Here is a 20,681-nt window from a genome sequence, read left to right as displayed (position 1 = left end):
TATATTTTCAAAAAATATATAATAAGTACTATATGTAGTTTCTTTAGACCAAATACCATATGTTGTTAAGAGTATTAAAAATGATACTAATACTTTTTTTAAGAAAAAAAATATTTACTTATTATTACACAACGTGGGTACAAGCTAAAAAGAATGTATCTATGTAATATTTTAGATATTTTGTATTACGAAGATTAATAAGTGGTATTTAATATTATATATATTGGATGTTATGAATAATATAATTGACAATCCCTAAAAGAAATTTTTTTGACAAAGCAACAGTAATAAAAAAAATAGAGACTATTTTTTTGGTTATAACATGCAATAGTTTTTTTCGTTGGTTATAACATGCAGTAGCAATTTTTTCGCATAAAAGATTAAAGTGTATTATAAAATCAAATACTATCGAATGATGTGCGATAAGTATAATTATATTTTTATTTTTAAATTTTATAATTACAAATAAAATGACTTATTTATAATAATATCGTCTTAGTTGATGAAATTATTTTTATCTAAATATTCATAAATTTGTATGCTTTGGTTGATTTTGGTGCTCACATTTTACATTGTTTTCCAAAAAAATAAAAATAAAAATTGAGTTTAATTTATTTATACCAACAATGAATTAGTTCAAGTGGTCATGAATTTGAGCTCCTTAAACATGTGGTTAGAAGTTCGAATCTTGACTCTCTTCATACCAATATTATGGTAACAAAATAAAATGTTTAATTTATCTATAATTTTTTGAACATATTGTGTTTCAATTATCTATACCAATATATAAAGAAAATACACTTTTTTGCGTTGTACTTTTTCTTTTCAATTTTAGCCCATCATTAAAACTATTTTATCATAATTATTTAAATATTCAATTAAAAAATTAGTTAAATTTCATTAAGATAGGAATGATTCACAAACAATTGTAGAATAAACAATCCACAATAATAGGAACAATGCGACCTTGTATAAAAAAATATTGAAGTTTGATGTAACATTATTTCTTCCAATTTTACTCTTGATTAATTATTTTTAAAATTTTATCATATTTTGACGCTAGTAACTATAAACAAACTAAGAAAATTATAACTATAAATTATACAAAATGGTGCTGATAATTTTCAACCCAAATTTTATTTATATGTCCGTGTATGATTGTTCACTTAACTTTTAGGTATCATATTATATACTTCATCAACAAAATATCATATACTTACATGCTTTGTCGGATATTTCATTTTCCTTTGTTTTGTATATACAATGGAATGCATACCAAACCTGCAATTTCAACAAAAATTGGTGACATCTATATTTTCTTTAATTCCTCACATGTTTGGTGAGTGTCAAACAAATTGATGATCTAGATGTTGTAATCCCTTTGGAGTCATAAGACATCATTTGCAACATCATTAGAGGTCTTATACACATTTGAAAACACTGATTGCATCATATCAATATAATTATGTAATTATATTGTATATATCATGTAACCATGATGTGTGGTTGAAATTTGTATTAAACTTGTTAACTATAAAAAAAAAAAAATTATTCTTTCATTGTTGTGCTTTAAATCAAATGTAAAGAATGTGTCTGTCCTGTATCAATTTAGTTAGTTAACTCTCACGTCTTACAAAAGTTTCCATTTGAAAAATCAAGTTGAGTGAGAGATTATTTGCTTTCCTTTCAATTATTAATAATCAGACGGATAAACTAATGAAATGCTCATCTTAACTTCGTGATCCAACTATTTTTTAAAGCGACACTTTAGGGAATGCAGGGCAAACAATTATTCTTGGTAAATATCTTGTTGTGACGTAAATTCAAGATTAAAATCTTTTGTAGATACTAAAAGCTTTAAATTCTATATTCAAACATAATCTTCTAAATGAAAACTCAATTCTACTAGATAACACTAAAACATGTTAAAATTAATTCAACGTCTCTTAACTAAATTCTTACCCTTCAAAAGTGACACAAAATATAGACATAGTTTTGCATCCAACAATATAAGAAAGAAAAAAAAACTAATTATCTTTTTACTAGTAATAATAATCGACTTTGTCTAATGTACACAAATAACTTAAATTTACGCCATATACAAATTTATTTTTCATCATTGCACTCATGGAACAATACTCTTATTAGCGCCATTTTGCCTGCCTCGGAAGTTTCAGCTATTTTGATTACCCCTTCATGTGTGTGGTCTGAATGATACTTAGGTTTGGCGTCGTTGGTGTAAGCCCTAGATGCCAATAGTTTATGCATGACTTTTATTATTAAATAAAATAAGGTATTATTTATTATGCTTGTTCTAAGATTAATAAAGTCCATGGAATATATAGTTCATGTGATAGAACATTAAGTGTGACTTAATCATAAGATTACATTAACATAAAGAACACTATTCTTAAAAGTATCAGCATTCAATCTTTAATATAAATTGGGATAATAATAAAGCGTAGAGACTATTATATATGTAGACGGATGACCACATCTCATGGGTCATTACTATGAGATATTAAGTCTATACATATGTATAAATATTAAGAGTGATATTTATACTGGATTGACCCACTGTGAGAATACTACATAGTATGTAAGGAAAGTGTCATAAGATATTCTCATAAAGATAATGATGTATGTCACTCTTAGACATGAAACTGCTATGATCCCTAGATGTGGACTCAAGTGTTTTATTGTCATTCAAACGTTGTTTGCAACAGGATAACTATAACGTTGGTTAACATGCATTTGACGAATAATGTTGAGGGACATGAGTGTCCTAGATGGGATTTGTCCATCGTTCATAACAGGAGATATATCTTTAGGCCTCTTGATGAAATATGACTGTAAAATTGCATGGCCATGCCAAATGAAGTTAATATGAGATATTGGGCTTATTCGTTATTTAGTATATTTCGGGATCAAAAAATATAAATATTGATCTATACAAGGGTGACAAAATCTATGCCTTGCATTCAATATAAATACGAGGATAAATGAGTAATTGTACGCGTGAACATTATCAAGGAAAATGTTTCGTCAGATCACTTGACGTTCTTGTCACTTGGGTAATAGTGATGTGTTGCTAGATACTGCTCACTGTTTATAATATTAAATATAAGATTTAATATTATTGCCAAAGTTACAAGAACCTATAGGGTCACACACAATAGAACGATCAAAAGGAGAAATATAAGTAAGACTTACAACTTGGGGAGCAATTATCAAATGTCGCTAATTAGTTAGCAAAATGCTAAATGAGTTAATCGGCTTACAGAAGCCCAGTAGTGATTATTGACTTGCAGAGCACACAAGTAGTTCTATAAATAGAACCCTTGTACTAAAGTCAAAGGTTACACGTTTTTGAGAAACCCTAAAACTGCAACTTCTTTTTGAACCTATGATCACTTGGCTAGCATCGGGAACCAAAGGAGATCTGTTTGTGTGGACGAGTAGAGGCACTGCTCCATTGCTTTGTTATGATCGAAACTCTTTTCTGCACTTTGAGAGGCAATATTTTATCACTGATCATGTCAAATTCGTAATGATCCAAGGAAAGGAAATATAAATTTTTTATTCTGTTGCCTTTTGTGATCTCGATTTCCCTTCAGGTGTCACTCTGTATTTATGATAACTATATCGTTAAATCAACTTGCCATTTCTGCAAGTTTTTAGCAGTCGAAATTGTGCCTTCATCTGTTTTTGATGCGCGTAATTGGAATATTACATGGAAACAATAAGTCCCTTAGAGAATACGGTATCTACTTTGGCATCTACCTCAAAGCTGCCTCCCCACATGTACTTGTTTGATTCAAAAGGTTCTCTGTATCGATGATACATGTGTACATTGTGAATTGTTACCCGAATTCCATATTCACTCTTTCTTTGTATACCCAAAAGTTATGAGTTGTTGGGAACTAGTGCAATTGGATAGTATTGTGTGTGAACTATTGTGCACCGCTGACGACTTTACTACTCTTTTATTTGTTTTTTTCGATAAGATTCAAAATCAGTAACAAGTGACGACGTCGATGATCCTTTGGAGCTTATGGAAAAGTCGAAACACTAAGTTGTGGGAAGGTGTCAACATTACCCCCTCTTGCATTGTTCATTGCGCACATAACTCTCCATAAATGATGTTGTACACAAAGAGCAAGTTAACCACATCAGGGTACACATCAAGAAATACCCGTGTGTTAAACCTCATCATTCCAAGGTGAAATGTAATGTAGATTGTGCACTTTTCAATAATAATTTTATTACATATTTTGGCATTTGCTTCAAAGACTGCTCAAGGATAGTGTTGTTGATTGGATTATCAAAGTATTCTCTTCACAACTCTACTCATTCAGAAGTCGGGGCCCTTGTTCTACTTGAGGCTATAATTTTGTTGTTAATCAAGTCATGACAGATGTTTTTTTTTAGTTAGACTGTAAGTTTCTTGTTGAAACTGTTAACTCTGACTCTTCTCCTCAAATTATTCGTAGATATCATATCTAGATTTAAAGATAATTTCTTATCACACCAGTTATATGTTGTGTTATGTCAGGAGATAAAACAAATAACATAGCTCATAACATTGCTAGAACTTCCTTATCTCATGCTAGTCCTTGTATATTCTACGATGTTCTTTTCTATTTGTACTCACTTGTTATTAATGAAATGAATTGGTTTTGTCTTTGCTAAACTTTTTTAAGGAAAATTAGATCGACCTCCCTTAAGGTCTTTTCAAAAGACACAATTTGTTATTGATGAAGATTGAAGATCGAGGAATATTGAAGACTATATCATTCGTTGATGGAATATGGCTTTAGAGTTTCAAGATTAAACTATTGAGCCAATTTGTTTCCCTCTAGTTTTGTGCAATCTCCCACCCCTCTCAATTTAACGCCTCTAAATGTTAACAGTTGCTTCCACCCATAAGGTTCTTCCACTCATTTCATATTTAACCCCCAAAACAGAGCATATAGTTCATAACAAAAAACGAGGAAACAAGTCACTTTTTCTCTTCTTTTTATAAAGGTACAAACAATCTACCATAAATATCATTAACGTTCACTCTTAACAGTGCAATACGGATAATAATTCTAGCACCTCCAACGTTAAGGTAAACCAATTTGTAATTAATTTAGATCCAGGAGTAGGAAGGTTCCTCCAGGATTTCATATTCTCCCAAAACATATCTTCTAAAAGTAAAATCACATAAACAAAACTAGGTTTTTATCCTTGTTAATGCTAACAACCCATCTGCCATAAACATGTGTGAGTGAGTCTACCATAAATGAATTATTACATCTTGAGAGGAACGATGAAAAGTAAACTCTTCGCCTTAAATCTAATTCCACCATGATCCATGAATAATTGGGAGCAACATTTTGTTTCATTGTCGTAGTTTGAGAGAGTTTGTAGTTGTTAGTAGCAGTAGAGTGAACAGTGGCGGATCTTGCCCGAAATATTGGGGGGAGCCGCAAATATTATATCCAAACGAGAGTTACGAATTTTTTTTTAAAAGTAAAGGTATATGATCAGAGACATACAACCATTGATTGCTAACTAAGAATCTGTCCAATCTAGCTTTTATGTGATGAAAATATCCCCAATGTAGCCTAAATCATTAAAGCCACACTGCTGGATAGTGTCTCTGAACTGGTTAGTAATACTACTATCAATAAGATTACCTCCATTTTTTTTTCAGCTTGGCACAAAACCAAATTGAAATCACCAAAAATTAACCACCTATTTCTAGAATTATCGTTGCAACATAATATATCCTTTTTTTTTTGTATTATTTATTTAACAGAATTGGACATCATTAAAAGGAGGGGAAGTAAGTGAGTTTTGAAAACTAAAGGAAGTGTTTGTGTTATTGAAGTAAGAGTTATGTTAACAGGTGATCTAATGACATTTATTAAAAAAAAAATAAACAACTGATAAATTTTTTATGTAAAGAATTGTTTTTTAATGGTTCAATGTGTTGATTACACAGTTAATAAATACTCTTACCTTTAAGGTAGTTGTTAGCATTTTCCTTTAAATAAATCTGGGTAGGTCAATGTAATTTTCCAAATTTTTTTTTTGACAAATTATTTATTTTATTTTGTTGACAGAAACAATTAATGTTTTTTATTGTAACTAAATAAAATGAGAATAATCAAGCATAAAAGACAATTTTTTTTTTGTTTTGTTTTAAAAGTAAGTAAAAAGAAAGTCAATAAGGAAGAAACAAAGAAGAAACGAACGCAGATGAAACACAGACGTGAGATATACAAACTTCTCTTCATTCTCATTTGATTCTGAATCTGTCAATCAATTCGTCCTTTCTACGTGTTATTTTGAATATTTATGTTCAATTTTCATATACCTTGTAGGATTTGCATTCTACACGATTTCGTGAAATTTGATTACCGGGAATGCGCATGCATGAGTGATTTTGAAAGCTTCATTGCTTATTTCATTGATACATTTAGACAACGATGGCTTCATCAGTTATCAATTTCGTGAACACTACTATAGATTTGGTTACATATGCTTTAGATGCTCCTTCTGCACGAGCTGTAGTTTTTGGATTCAATATTGGTGGTAATCTTCTATGTTCTGTAATGTAATTTCTATTCTTTTTTTAAACTTTATAGATGATTATGAATGATATTAATCACTTAATTAATGAGCTTTCTCTGTTTTTACCTTATGTTTTGAAGGACATTTGTTTATAGAAGTTTTACTTTTAGTGGTTATACTTTTCTTGCTTTCTCAGAAAAGTTACAAGCCTCCTAAAAGACCCTTGTCAAACAAGGTTTGTTGCTCTTTCTCTCTGTGTGTATGTATGTATATTATTTGATTTGTTATATCTATTTGATTTTTGAGTTATTTTATGAATGTGTGTTACTTCTGTGGAGTGGAGCGGAGCTGTATAAGGCTTGTTGTGTAAGACATTTATGTGAAAATAATAAAGTTGGCATTTGTTATATTATCAATGGGACTTTAGGTTTCAAGATAAAATGACTCTATTTGCTTATTTAATCAAAATGGTAGCCGGCTTTTCCTCTAGTTTGCATGCGAAGTTAGTATGTTGTGCGGTTGAAAAGTGGTTTTTTCCATTAATGTTAAGATATTACAATTTATGCAAACAATTAAATATAGATTGAGTAATGTACATTTGTCTATTGTGGTTTTTAGTAGTTCTGTGTGTTGGAAATAGGCTTCATTGCGGTCCGCCCCTAGCAGCCTAATTGCGGCATTTGGGTTGCCTTCATTGCCTTGAGATATGCCTTATGTGGTGTATATAAAGCTTGGGCAATCCTCACCTTATAAGCCGGTTTTGTAAGGTTGACTTAGGCCCAATCCAAAATTCCAAATTTAAGACTGGATCTTACATGGGGTGTTTTTTATTATTCTTTACGATGTTTTATAAAGCTCGGACAACCCTTACCTTATAAGCCGGTTTTGTAAGGTTGAATTAGGCTCAATCCAAATTTAAGACTGTGGATCTTACATAGGGTGTTTCTTATTATTCTTTATGATGTTTTAGAGCTTACAAGAACGATTGATCTTTGAATTTTTTATGTTGGATTTTTCATTCTTTCTTTTTAAAAAATTACTGTCTGGACTCTGGAAGCTCTAACCATATCGTTCCATGTTGGTTCTTGTACAATTCAATATGAGAATCATCATGTTGTATTTTGACATTTTTTAAATTTGTGCTTAATGTCCGTAGGAAATTGATGAACTATGTGATGAATGGGTTCCACAACCCCTTATTCCTTCTCTTAATGAAGAGTCACATTATGAACCGCCAGTGCTAGAGAGGTAATTACATTTTCTCTGGAGGCATCATCCTCATATATTTTTCTCATTTTAAATGTTTTTAGCACATTAGAACTTATGTTACTTTGTCAAAAAACAAAAATATGTTACTTGTGCGTTTTGTTGACGAAGTGCCTTCCTTAATATTACCTTATGTGGTTTTGTACTTGTGAACTTTGTTCTTATGGGCTTGTGGTTATATACATTTCCTTGTCTTAAAAAGGGTCAGTTGGCTAATTATGCCACGCTCATCATTTGGTGAGTGCTGATGACTATCAAGGCATATGGCTGACATAATTTTTGTTAATCTATAGGGTTGGCTCGTCAAACCGACCCTTAAAACATGAAAATTTTTAGGGCGAGCCCTGGCATAGTGGCACATTGTAAGTTTTCTACCTCGTGACCTGGTAGTCATGGCCATAACAGGGTTAAGTTGATCAGACTCTACCTGGACCCACTACAATGGGAGTCTTGTTCGCTAGACCACCCTTTAAATTCTTAAATTTTTTGCTTCTTTATTTTGAAAGAAACGAGTATAAATTAAAAGCTCTCATGTGATTTCATAGGTTTTTAGATGCCCCCTTCTTGTTTTCAATGTCACACATTTTCCTAACTGTTATCTTTTATCATATTTTGGGAGCTGTACGTTTTATTCAAGAAGTATTATTTGTTGATGAAGTATATTCTCTCGACAAGTTTCTATAATGAGCTCAATTCATCATGCAAGTGAAACATTAGGATTACAGTCTTGACTTTGGACAGGCTCATAATATATGCAAGCTAAACAGTAGGTTATTCTGAAAAAATAGCTTATTATCTTGTGTTTACTGCTGATAACGAGGTGTTTCTTATGCAGTGCTGTTGGGCCACATACCATAGTTAATGGTAAAGAAGTTGTAAATTTTGCTTCAGCAAACTATCTTGGGCTTATAGGTCATCAAAAGTTACTTGTAAGTTGTAAGGAAATGATCCCATATCATTTTTTTTTTTTTGGGCACTGGGCTGATGGTGGCCGTATTTACTGTCTGTAGGACTCATGTTCGTCTGCTTTAGAGAAATATGGTGTTGGTTCCTGTGGTCCCCGTGGGTTTTATGGAACAATTGGTAAGCCTCGATCTTAAAGTTTGTTCTTGAGGAAATGCCCGTTCCCTTTCCCTCATGTTGCTTTTCCTCTGCCCAGATGTCCATCTTGACTGTGAAGCGAGAATATCAAATTTTTTAGGAACACCTGATTCAATTCTGTACTCTTATGGGCTTTCCACCATGTTCAGTGCTATCCCTGCTTTCTCTAAAAAAGGAGATATAATTGTAGCGTAAGTATGCCTAGCTTGTCTTTATATTTTGACTATGCAATCTTGTTCAATTTTTCCTCGGTTTTTTCTTGTTCAAAAAAAAAATTTCCTCGGTTTTTTGGTCCGATGACATTATACTTGATGATAACCAGATACCACATGTAGAACTATTTTAATGATTTATATCACTGGTTTTACTTCTTATTAAAATGGTGTAAAGAATGATTCAAATTCTTCTCCATCCACTTTATATTTCAAAATATAGCGAACACAAGTCACTTGTACCAGCTGATCAATGGAGGCGTTGTTTATATAAATCTGGTGTTTCAAGCAGGTTCAAGTTTCATACATAAATTTATATCTTTTAACAGGGATGAGGGAGTCCACTGGGGAATACAGAATGGCCTTTATCTTTCTAGAAGCACAGTGGTATATTTCAAGCACAATAACATAGATTCCTTAAGAGAAACTTTAGAGAACATTACTTCCAAATATAAGGGGACCAAAAATTTGAGGCGTTATATTGTCATTGAAGCTCTCTACCAGGTAGATCTTGTCTTTCATGCATGTTGTTTTATTAGCTTTACACATCTATACAGTGTTTCCAATGGAGCGCTCACAACCTTTTAGGTTTAAAAGCAATCAGTTATACTAATTGCCGCTTTTTCTTGCAACTTGCGGTATCAGTAAATTGTGCTATATGACGGTGCCAATTTCTGTGGGCTAGTCCATATAGAGCTTTGCTCTGGCTTTAATTGGGATCCCCCCTAATGGATGGTGGGATTGGTCCCCCGGATTAGTCGGTCCTTGGGCTGGATACTGATTTAAAAAAAAAAATGCTATATGACTACTATCTCTGCTGAGATAGTACAATAATTAACAAATGAAATTTCAATATGTATTTATAAAGGATTGAAATAAACACTTTGAGCCTGTTTGTGTTGCTATTATATTGGTGTCTATTGCAATGTTGTTCCTTAAATGACTTTTGCTACTTGCCCTGGTTTTTTCAACCATTAAGTTGTAATAGTTATTTTTTTCTGTAGTTGTGATACTAACATCTATTATGCTCACAATATGCTTCAACCTGCTGCATGCAAACTAAAATTGCTTGTTCAGTAACTATTGACAAATGTTTCCTTGATTTTTTTTTTTTCTTCAGAATTCTGGCCAAATAGCACCCTTAGATGAGATCATTGAATTGAAGGAAAAATATCGTTTTCGTATTTTACTGGATGAGAGCAACTCATTTGGTGTGCTTGGAAGTTCTGGAAGAGGTGTCACTGAACACTATGGAGTACCAGTATGTACTGAAAACTCTGTTCTAGCGTGGGTATATATATTCAAAATTGTGCTGTTATTTATTATGATTTGTGGTTGTGTTCTGCAGGTTGAGAAGTTAGATCTTATAACTGCTTCTATGGGACATGCATTGGCCACAGAAGGAGGATTCTGCACCGGAAGTGCAAGAGTTGTAGATCACCAAGTATGGTATTGTTATGGGATACTGAATTCTAACCATCTTTGATTTCCATGTATACTGAACATAAAATGAGAGGAAAGATTGTAAATGTGGAAATCAAGAATTTACTTCCTTAGACTCCAACTAAGTAATAAAAATAGGAGCCTTGCTAACTTGTGCCCTAAGGGCACATGTTAAGTAACCCAAAAAGAGTAGCTCTTGCTACCTTGGTTGATGATGACTACTATTTCTCATCCATTTCCCTGCTCTAATATCTCAATGTTTTCAACCTTGCAGCGGTTGAGTAGCTCTGGCTATGTCTTTTCTGCTTCTTTGCCTCCATATCTTGCAAGCGCTGCCATTACAGCTATTGATGTCCTTGATGAAAATCCCAATCTGTTAACAAATTTGAGGAACAACATTGCTGTGTTATGGAAAGGTAGCCTTTGATCTGACAGTTACTTTCGTTGATGGAACTGTATTGCAGTAGTGTCCATGATTTGGCTTGTGCACAAAAGTTAGAATTGCTATTTATGCCTTTGCCTGCAATTAAAACAAGGATTTTATAATTAAAGAACTTTGATTCTTAGATACATTGGCTACTGCAGGGTTGTCGAAAATACCAGGCTTCACAATTGCAAGTCATCCAGAGTCACCAATTATTTATTTGAAATTAAAGAAGTCTACGGGTTCTTTGAAAGATGATCTACATCTGCTTGAAAATATTGCCGAGCGTGTAAGAAATGCAGTCTGAAGATGTTTATTTATTTTTTGGATGAACAATATATATTTCTTATTTCAGTTTTGTTGGTACTTAATGTTCTGTATTCACAGGTTTTGAAAGAAGATTCTGTATTTGTGGCGGCTTCCAGAAGATCAACATTGGACAAGTGTCGATTACCTGTAGGAATTAGATTATTTGTTTCTGCAGGGCATTCAGAGTCTGATCTACACAAGGCGTCTGAGTCATTGCAAAGGGTTGCGGCATTAGTCCTTGATGGTCATAAATGAACCCTGTACACCTCTCTTCTGCTTGTTTTAATGTACCAAAATGTCAGTTCTATTCATTCCACTTTTAGGTGAGGAATTTTGAAATCCAGGCTGATACAGGAAGTCCTGTAGTTGGTAATTTATGTAATATTTTTTGGGCTAGCTCAGGGTAACAGTACATTTTTTTTTTGTATATGATGTTCTTCAATCATTATTCGGCGAAATGCTTATGACTTGCGTTAGCCTTTTTTTTGCCAGTTGACTCTTGAATACCAAATTACCAATATTACACCATTCATTCATTAGTTTATTGTTCAACAAGGTTGCCGAAGGACCCTACCATTGTTCAATACCTAGTCAACGTTGTTTTCCGTTTGAAATGTAAGTTAACTTTCCCTTATTGTTTATTTTCAATTTTTTATATTGTTTATTTCTTTCTTCTTTCTTTTTTCGGGGGCAGGTTTTGACAGGTTGGCCTGTCATTGTTTAGCACAAAATCTTTTATTTATTTTCTATTAGGCCAACCTGCTAGCCCACCCGCCCTTAAATAGGATGGACAATATCATCCCACTATTTTGGGTGTATTAGCAGACTCTGCAATTCATTCATGATACTTCCAGGCCATGTTTTCATTGTGGAATATCATATTCTTCGGAGTATATTCATATTATACTGCGTTGAAGACTATAACGTGTGACTATAGCCTCATTGGTGCATGTGCCTGCATCTCTTTCCTACCGATGCTTAAATCTATCGTTTGGAGGGTCTAGGATCACTGTGTTTCATGTTTGCACAATCTTTATTGATTCGGCTTGAGTTCTCATCATCACTAGATAAATATAGGCATAAAATGTTTACCATTGTCCTTGCAGCTGATTAAAGGAAGAACGTAAAACTTAAACCAAGAACCAAGTTATTGCACATTCTGAATGACAACAAAGATGAAGTCAACACATTATGACCATTGAGAGATTCAAAACAAATATGTAAATGCCACATTACTAGAGTGCATAGAGAGAGTGAGAGCAAAAGTGAAGAAGAGAAAGCAAGAACAAATGAGAGAAAATATGGGGGAATGAGAGGGAAAGACGAACTAAATAAATACATTAAGAAAGTTTGGATACTTAACATGTCTTTTGAAAATGTTAATAACTTCAAACGTCAAAAAGTAGACGATCTAAAAACTCTATGTTGACGGGCGTACATAGGTAGTTACTCTGTTTTTGGCTCTGAATTGGCCTTGGAGAAGGCTCTCAAGAGGACTCAAAGTGTAGTGGATTGTAATGTATTAATGGTCCCGTGCAGGGAGTTTCTGAACTTCGCTCAATAATAACTGAGTGTCAACAAGTTGTCTTCCTTACCAAGTTCCTCTGTGAAATATGTTATGCATCAAGCTAGAGCGGCTATATACTTACCTTGTGTCTAGTTTTTTCAATTATGTTCCCCATTGTATTCTGAACATTATTTCCAATGAAATGTCATGACTAGCAGCCTATTCTTGTAGAAAAATGCAGTTCTTCTGTTTCTTAACTGCTACAATATTATAGAACAAATGTAACAAGTAACCACAACTTTATATTACAGAGGGCATTTAAACAGAGGTTACTCACAGAAGTGCTACCAAAATTTTACAATTTCACAGCAACATGATTGAATTGCAATTTGACTGTCTGTAATGAATTTTTTTTTTTCCTCCTCAATTTTTTTTTTTTTGAAGGATTTTCCTCCTCAACTTGTAATTGGTTTCATGTTATCATTTCAACGTGAGCATTATATTGCAATTTGTTCTTCCAGCTCTAAAAAATTAGATGTGATTAATCTTATAGCGGACCTGAAGAGCTTAAGCCATAAGAATATCTAAAAGGGATACATTTGACATAGTAATGTAGTATCATGCTTTATTTTTGTTTTTATAAATTACTTCCTAGGACACATTTACTTGTTTCGTGCCGTGTTGTGTTTCCTAGAAAGTCATACTTAGTGAAGCTCACGATGATTGTGTAATTTTATTATTTTAAAATAATAAAATTCAACATATAACACCTTTGTCCTTCACAAATGGAGTTTGATGAAAATGTGGTTTTATTTATTTAATTAATTTAATAATAATAAAATGCAACACATAACACCTCTGTCCTTTACAATTGGAGTTTGTTGAAAGGTGCTTTGAAACCAACCAACGTAAGTGTAGAATATTAAAATTATGGTAGTCAGGATTATGAAAGATTATTTAAGTTAGATGCATGAACCCTTCAAACGAGGATAGTTGATTAATATATGTAGGCGCACACACCAAGCCACCGACTGCTTTAGTTTTGGTGAAGTGCGACCATCAAATACATAAGTGGTTTTTTCTAGTGTTTTTTTAATCCCATGATGTCTTGTGATCAAATTCACATACTACTTACTATTCAAGATACTAAGAGTGTCTTTGGATGAGAGAATGTTTTGAGGGAATGTAATGTTACGAGGGAATTCAAATACTTTGAGGTGAATTCCATTGTTTGGATGAAAGAATGTAATATAATGTTAAGGAAATATAATGTTACGAGAGAATTCAAATACTTTGGGGTAAATTGCCTAGAATTTTAAATTCTTTAAAATTTCCAAATTACCTCATCCAAACACACTCTAAGATTCATTTAATGAGTTGATCCATAATTTTTTTGGTTTTATGTCTTATATGAAGTGGAAATCCACTGAAATTAAACTCACACACAATTGTAAGGTCCCAGGTTCGAACCCGGATCACGACGTCTAACCTTACAATTTCAGCATTTGCCAGTTGATCCACAATTATTGATATACAAAGAATTATTTAAGGGGTTAACATTTTAGGTGCATTTTAGTTGAATCTCTGATCATATATCAACTCGGTTACACAATATTGATAAACAGATGACTTTTATTGGTAGAATATGAGTGAATTCTTTAACAGATAGATAAAAACATTTGCACTTAATCAATTAGGATAGTAATTAGTTGGCTTAATTGCACTTTTGGCCCCCTATCTTTCCAAAACTTGCGGTTACAGCCCCCTAACTAATTTAAATACAAAACAGCCCCCTAAGTATTGAATCTTTGGCAGTTTTGGCCCCCCAAGGCCAAAAAAAATTAAAAAAAAATGACACGTGGCACCTCATTTAGGGTGCCACGTCAGCGTTGGGGGCCAAAACTGCCAAAGATTCAATACTTAGGGGGCTGTTTTGTATTTAAATTAGTTAGGGGGCTGTAACCGCAAGTTTTGGAAAGATAGGGGGTCAAAAGTGCAATTAAGCCTAATTAGTTTAAGTTTTTTTTTGTTGGAAATAATTAGTTTAAGTTTTATCTCCCACTAAGGATAAAGTTGGAAAAGTAGACTAATTAAAATATTAAAATTCTAAACATAGACCAAAACATTAGACATACACTAATGCAATTATACACTGTTGCTTAATGATGACAGTAACTAATGCATTAGTCTTGTAGCAATAATGATGTAACTTCCTCTTTCTTTCTTTCATTCTTTATTCCACTTTGCTATGTCATTGTCAATTTATTTTACATGGACCAACAAAGAGAATGTTTACATGAACCACTTTCTGTGTTTTGAATATTCATATATGGGAATGAATGATTCGTTAATATTAGTCAATAATTCCCTTAATTAGACAATTTAATCAATTGGATAAAAATCAGATGACTCAAATTGTGACTCGACTAATCCATAACTTCAAATATTAGCCGTTTCAATCTTTATCTATGGTCGAGATCATTGACTTCAATGATAGTTGACGATTGTGCAGCAAAGCCATGCTCATTTTTTATCAAGCAGCAAAAAATTGAGTGTATACATTTTTGGTGTCTACACATAATTTTAGTGCTTTCAAATGTGAAAGCCGGAACCTATGAAATATTGACACAAACACGAATATTGGATAAGACACTGAAACATACATTTGAAAAATGTGTCAGACACCAAAACAGACACACTTAACTGCTAATGGAAACAACATAACTACATTTGACTATGCAACCTTTTTGCTGTAACCTATGATAAGGACACTGAGTATGGTGATTTTTCTGTACCATCCAACACAATTTCAAATAAGTCAGCTTCAGACTCTTCATCAAAATCAATTGCTAGATTATTATTCCCATTGATGTTATTTCCTTTTGTTGCCGATCGATTCTGCCACGGAGAATCAATCCTTCCCATGGAGAATAGTTCCTTACTGTCATCAAATCCAAGTGCAGCACCAGGGGAATGTACAAGTGGTGCTATGAAGCATGGATTTGGTGTTCTTTGTGCATTTGCAGGAGCATATTTGAATGCAATTTGTCCAAAATTAACCAAAACCATAATGTCTATATTTGCAGCCAAAGTTGGACATAGTGGAGTGCTGAATTCCTCTGATTGGCAGTAGATCACATGCACCAATTCTGAGTTTAATGTGAAGAAAACTTTCTTTTGCCTAGGATCAAATCCACAACCAATTACTGTATCAGTTCCCACCCACTGTGCTTTCTCAGACTCAAATACAAGTTTCATTCCTGTGACCAAATGTTACAATTATATGTCATGAAAAAAGAAACAGAAATTGTAACAAGATTTGTAAAAGTATTAAAACTATATTACTTGTGAATTTGTGCAGCATTTTATTAGTGTTACCTATTGACCAACATATTTTGACCTTTAGAAATGTAATCTATGAAGCACGGACACTGACACACCAACACGGATAATAATTTGAGAAAATGACATAATTCAGTGTAATCATAGATGTCGTGTCGGTATCGGTGTCAAACACCGACGCGTGTCCAACACCGGGACACGCTTAATCCGAGGAGTGTCGGTGCTTCATAGAATGTAATGTTTTCAAATGGTAAATAAAATGTACATGACAAGGGGGTGCAATTTATAATTACCATCAAGAAACACAGAACCATTGGAGTTGAACCCTATGCTTCTAGGGTAAGTTCCTGGAACTCTTAAAGGAACACCTCCTCCACCTGTTAATCCTAATGACAACATCACAGATTCACTTATCCCTTTTCCTTCAACTTTCATTTCTTCAACACTTTTCAAATCACCTTCATCATTTGAAATATCTTCAATAAGTAGTTTTGTCTTCTCCCCTTCTCTTCTTCCTACCAACTCATAATCTCCATTCCAAGAAGAATACAATATAGTGATTTCAAAATAAGCTTCTTGTGGAAATGCATGGTTCCCCAAAAAAGGACCAGGAAGAGGCAGAGAAGTCCTAATAACAGAAGCAACACTTGTAGAACTGTTGTTTGGATGAAAAAAACACTCTTTTAAACCAGGATTGAGTCTTATCTTCTGCATGAATTCATTTGATCCTTGACACACTTCCCAGCTTATTTCAGCCGCATTTTCTCTTCCAAATTCATCACTACCTCCACATGATCCTAAAAAGGTTGATGAAGTTGATTTTTTTGATGAAATGTTACTCATGTAGCTAGTGAAAGCAAATCTTGACCATCCATTTTCTATAGCATCAGAAGCTAGATATGGATGATCATTCCAGCTGAACAAATCTTTTCTTCCTTTGCTCTTTCTTCTTTGATCAAAATGATTGTTTCGTTCTTGGCTTTCTCTTTTGTTCAAACTATTTGATTCAACAAATCTCTTTTGATCTTTTTTGTGATGACAAAACCACCACATGAAAACAAACAAAAGGGTTGAAATACATCCAACTAAGGCTGCTATAATAGCAACATGTACATGTATCCATTGACTCATCAATTCAGATTCTTTCTACTCTTTCTATTTTTGCTTTCAATTTCTTATGCATATAAATGAAGAAAAAGAATGAAGATGGAGAAAATAATAAGGGAGGAAAAGAAATGGAGAATTTGTTTGCGTGGACTAAGATTTGATTAATCAAAGGTGGCAGAATCGAGTTGTTACCAAAACCAAAAGTAACACATGAATTGAAGGTTGAGTTTTTTTTTCTTGGAGTGCATATTCTTTGTCAGTTCCTTTTCATTTAGTTTATGGGAACCCACAAACACTCATTAAAAAACCATAAATTGGTTTGCCGTTACAAGACATCTTTTTGGGCATGTTCATGGTCTTATTTATTTATTTATTTTTATTTTATTTTATTTTCAGGTTATATTTTGATCGTGCAATTAAAAATTTTGCCCGTCCAATCTAAATCAATGACCAAGATCGTTTAAAATTATTTAATTAACGATGTAATTTGAACCGCCGAATCTAAAATTAATGGCCAAAATTTATTACTACTACATGATTACCGGTCTGCCATACCCTGCTACTACATTCTTTTAGTACACTTATTTCTTTTCTATTTCTTTGATTTTCTTTTAAGAGTAGTGCTATTTGCAGCGAACTGCAACATAGCGAATGGATCCCGAATTGTTTTCCATCCTTAGATTTCTTTTGGAGGAAAACATGGGCCCTTGGATGCAAATCAGAAAACCAGTGCAGTCTCAAAGTAATTGCCAACAACACGTTCGGGAATTTTTCGCGTTATATTCTCTCGCAGGATCAAGCAATTTCCTTCTTTTAAAGCATATAAGAAGAGTGAATATATGAGATTATTTCATTAAAGTTTTCTTTTGTCAGTATATTTTTTGCCATAATGTATAACATTGAGGATCTTATCTCTCAAAAATTTTTTTTACTAATGATATGAGAGGAGCTATAAAAGTTTTGATATCCTTTGATTTGGTTCTGATATCCCGAGACGAGCTATAAAAGTTATCTGACTGAAATATTTTTGTCTAAGATTTACCAAAAAAATGTGAGGGCAGAGTTTATGATAAATCATGCATGTAAGGACTAAGGAGCAATATTAGTTGCATTTAAAAAAATAATAATGCAGTACCAGCATTGGGGCTACATTTCAAACCCCACAATTTTTAAATAGAGTATTGCTAGATATTGCGAGAGATAATATAACAAATATTTCACCATGTCTATTTTACACTAAATATATCTTCTAAATCATATCAATACCGACCTTTGTTTTCCGGTTTTAACCAAATTTGTTAGGCTATATGCTTGTTGTGATGCCTTCGGGACAAATTATGTCGCGAGATATAACAATACTCTTTAAAATATCACATATACTTTCATGTGTACTTTAAGACCACATACATTATAAGTATCTAGAACATTCGAAGTTATAGTATAGTGGTGAAGAAAATTTCTCCATTACTATTGACATTGTGTACCCTAAATTTTCCAATGGACTCTCAACATTCCATCATAGATACATATGCAAAGAGTTTTGAGAGTTCCTATAGCACTTAATTAATGCATGCACCAAACATCATAATTCATAACTCAATGTTCCATGTTTTAATCACTAATACTAGTAGTAGTAGGTTGGAGAGAAAAGAAACATTTCCACATGCGTATCTTGTCTTATTCTACGAATCATGGCTGATTACTCTTTCCATATGCCAAACTCATTGTGCATAGAGACACCTAAATATAGCCATTATTATGAGCAAATTGCCTCACATCAGACAAATATAAAATACCTAAAATAAAATGTCAAGAACTTTACAAGTCGGCAAAAATGTGAAGTGTGATTAGTAACTGTGTATTATTAAAGAAAATACACAAAAGGATGGGTTAATGAACTATGAAAACATTTGGAATATATATATTCAAAGGCGTAATTTTGGTTGAAAGGTTCAATATTAAAGCAAGGGAAGCTAAAAAACATAAAGTATAACTTCTTTTTAATGGATAGACGAAATTGTAACGTTATTATAAACTCACACACACATGTGGAGCTGTTGAGGTTCGAATTCTAATCATAACGTTTGATCTAACGATTTCAGCATTTTATCAATTGAGTTAGGACTCCTAAACTATTGTTTTTGATTTGGAGTATAAATCAAGGTTAACAAGTGGAGGAGGTCAAAACCAACATTTGCTAATCTTCATAAGCTTAAACAATCTTTCTTATGCTTAAGCTTCTAATAGAAGAATCTTCATAGTCTAGTTTTTTTGAGAGAATCTTCATAGTCTAGTTCATCTTAGTTTTTTAATTCAAAACGTACATAAGGCATAAAGTCGATCAACCAAATAATTAATTATTGTCAGACCAGTTAATTTGATGATGATACATAATTGAATTGCTTTTTTTCAGATAGATGGAGATAAGGATAAGTGGACTTAATTTGTTATTAATTCATTACATAACCACAGCTTTGTAGTGTTATTATAGTATTTCGTAAGATGGTGATGTTGCTTGATTGCTTGGTCAATAAGAATTTCTTCCTCACTTTTCTTTAATTCAAGGATAAGTTAAAAGATTATACTTTTTCTGCTAAGTGGAACCAATTGTGATGTATGATTGATAGTATAAATTGGAGTATTCATGAGAACTTGAGTAAAAAAAATTAGTAGAGCTTCCATGTTCAATCATTTTTGTTCAATATTTTTGATGTTTTTCTGAAACTGACATATTCCCTCCGGTCTCAAATATAAGAAAAGATTCTTTTCTTAGGTTTATTGAGTAGTTAATGTATCTGGTCTACATTGTAAAATAAATACATTAATTATTTAATGAACCTAAAAAAAAATCTTTTCTTATATTTGAGACCGGAGGGAGTATTTGTTTAAGATGTTTTCTAACAATTTTTTAAAACAAATGGATAGAGCACAAAATGTGCCAAAAATTGAACATAAGTACAAAAAGTCAACATAAGATAAATCTCCCATAAGCATTGAGTTACTCCAAAAGTCAACATAAAATCACCAAAAACATACCCAAACCAAACTATTTATAGGTTAACACTAACAACTATAACTAAAAACTCAAGTAGTTGAACACACCACTGGTGTAAATTGCAGATCCTTTCACATGATATTTGCATTATACTTTTAATTATCTGACTTATACCACCACCTTACTATCGTAAAATTACACCATTCTTTAATTTTTAAGTGGATCAAATACATGTCAACTATTATAGACGTGATCCAACCATAACTAAACAAGCATGTGAAGTAATGAACATGTCCTAAATCATGGTTTATCAAAGCACAACAAACACCCAATCATCTCAAAATACCAAACCGCACCTACCAAAAATACATTAGAGTTCACAACACTTACACACCCTACACATCAATCACT

General features: G+C 32.8%; 2 protein-coding genes and 1 non-coding gene across 7 annotated transcripts; 2 read left to right on the top strand and 1 right to left on the bottom strand.

Annotated features, from left to right (window-relative positions):
• Positions 1–6,223: 6,223 nt before the first annotated feature.
• On the top strand, positions 6,224–13,226 carry LOC146952070 (long chain base biosynthesis protein 1-like). Of its 5 annotated transcripts, none has more exons than XR_015033454.1 (15): positions 6,224–6,262; positions 6,375–6,585; positions 6,705–6,799; positions 7,721–7,812; positions 8,666–8,759; positions 8,841–8,913; positions 8,990–9,122; positions 9,473–9,647; positions 10,264–10,404; positions 10,492–10,587; positions 10,861–11,002; positions 11,172–11,299; positions 11,398–11,642; positions 11,876–11,934; positions 12,426–13,226. XR_015033454.1 is itself a non-coding variant. In XM_085757928.1 (13 exons), exons 2-13 carry the CDS (start codon positions 6,480–6,482, stop codon positions 11,572–11,574), a joined length of 1,452 nt encoding a protein of 483 aa, XP_085614054.1. In that variant the 5' UTR covers positions 6,224–6,262; positions 6,375–6,479; the 3' UTR covers positions 11,575–11,795. The 5 variants fall into 5 exon arrangements, 1 of the variants encoding a protein (XP_085614054.1); XR_015033456.1 differs by having other exon boundaries at positions 11,812–11,934; positions 12,859–13,226; XR_015033449.1 differs by having other exon boundaries at positions 11,812–11,934.
• On the top strand, positions 8,027–8,149 carry LOC146952071 (U11 spliceosomal RNA). The gene has a single exon (XR_015025306.1). It is a non-coding gene; the product is annotated as a U11 spliceosomal RNA (small nuclear RNA).
• A 2,104-nt stretch (positions 13,227–15,330) lies between the features above and the next one.
• On the bottom strand, positions 15,331–20,051 carry LOC146952069 (uncharacterized). The gene is made up of 2 exons (XM_085757924.1): positions 16,462–20,051; positions 15,331–16,086 (listed from the first exon to the last, which is right to left on the bottom strand). The coding sequence occupies exons 1-2, from the start codon at positions 17,297–17,299 to the stop codon at positions 15,584–15,586; spliced, it is 1,341 nt and encodes a 446-aa protein (XP_085614050.1). The 5' UTR covers positions 17,300–20,051; the 3' UTR covers positions 15,331–15,583.
• Positions 20,052–20,681: the final 630 nt, after the last annotated feature.

Source organism: Medicago sativa, chromosome 1, assembly GCF_051527215.1.
Source record: "Medicago sativa cultivar Bolivia chromosome 1, Bolivia_mono, whole genome shotgun sequence".
Taxonomy (NCBI): Eukaryota; Viridiplantae; Streptophyta; class Magnoliopsida; order Fabales; family Fabaceae; genus Medicago; species Medicago sativa.
Note: the sequence above shows the minus strand (reverse complement) of the source record. Positions and strands in the feature narration are given on the sequence as shown.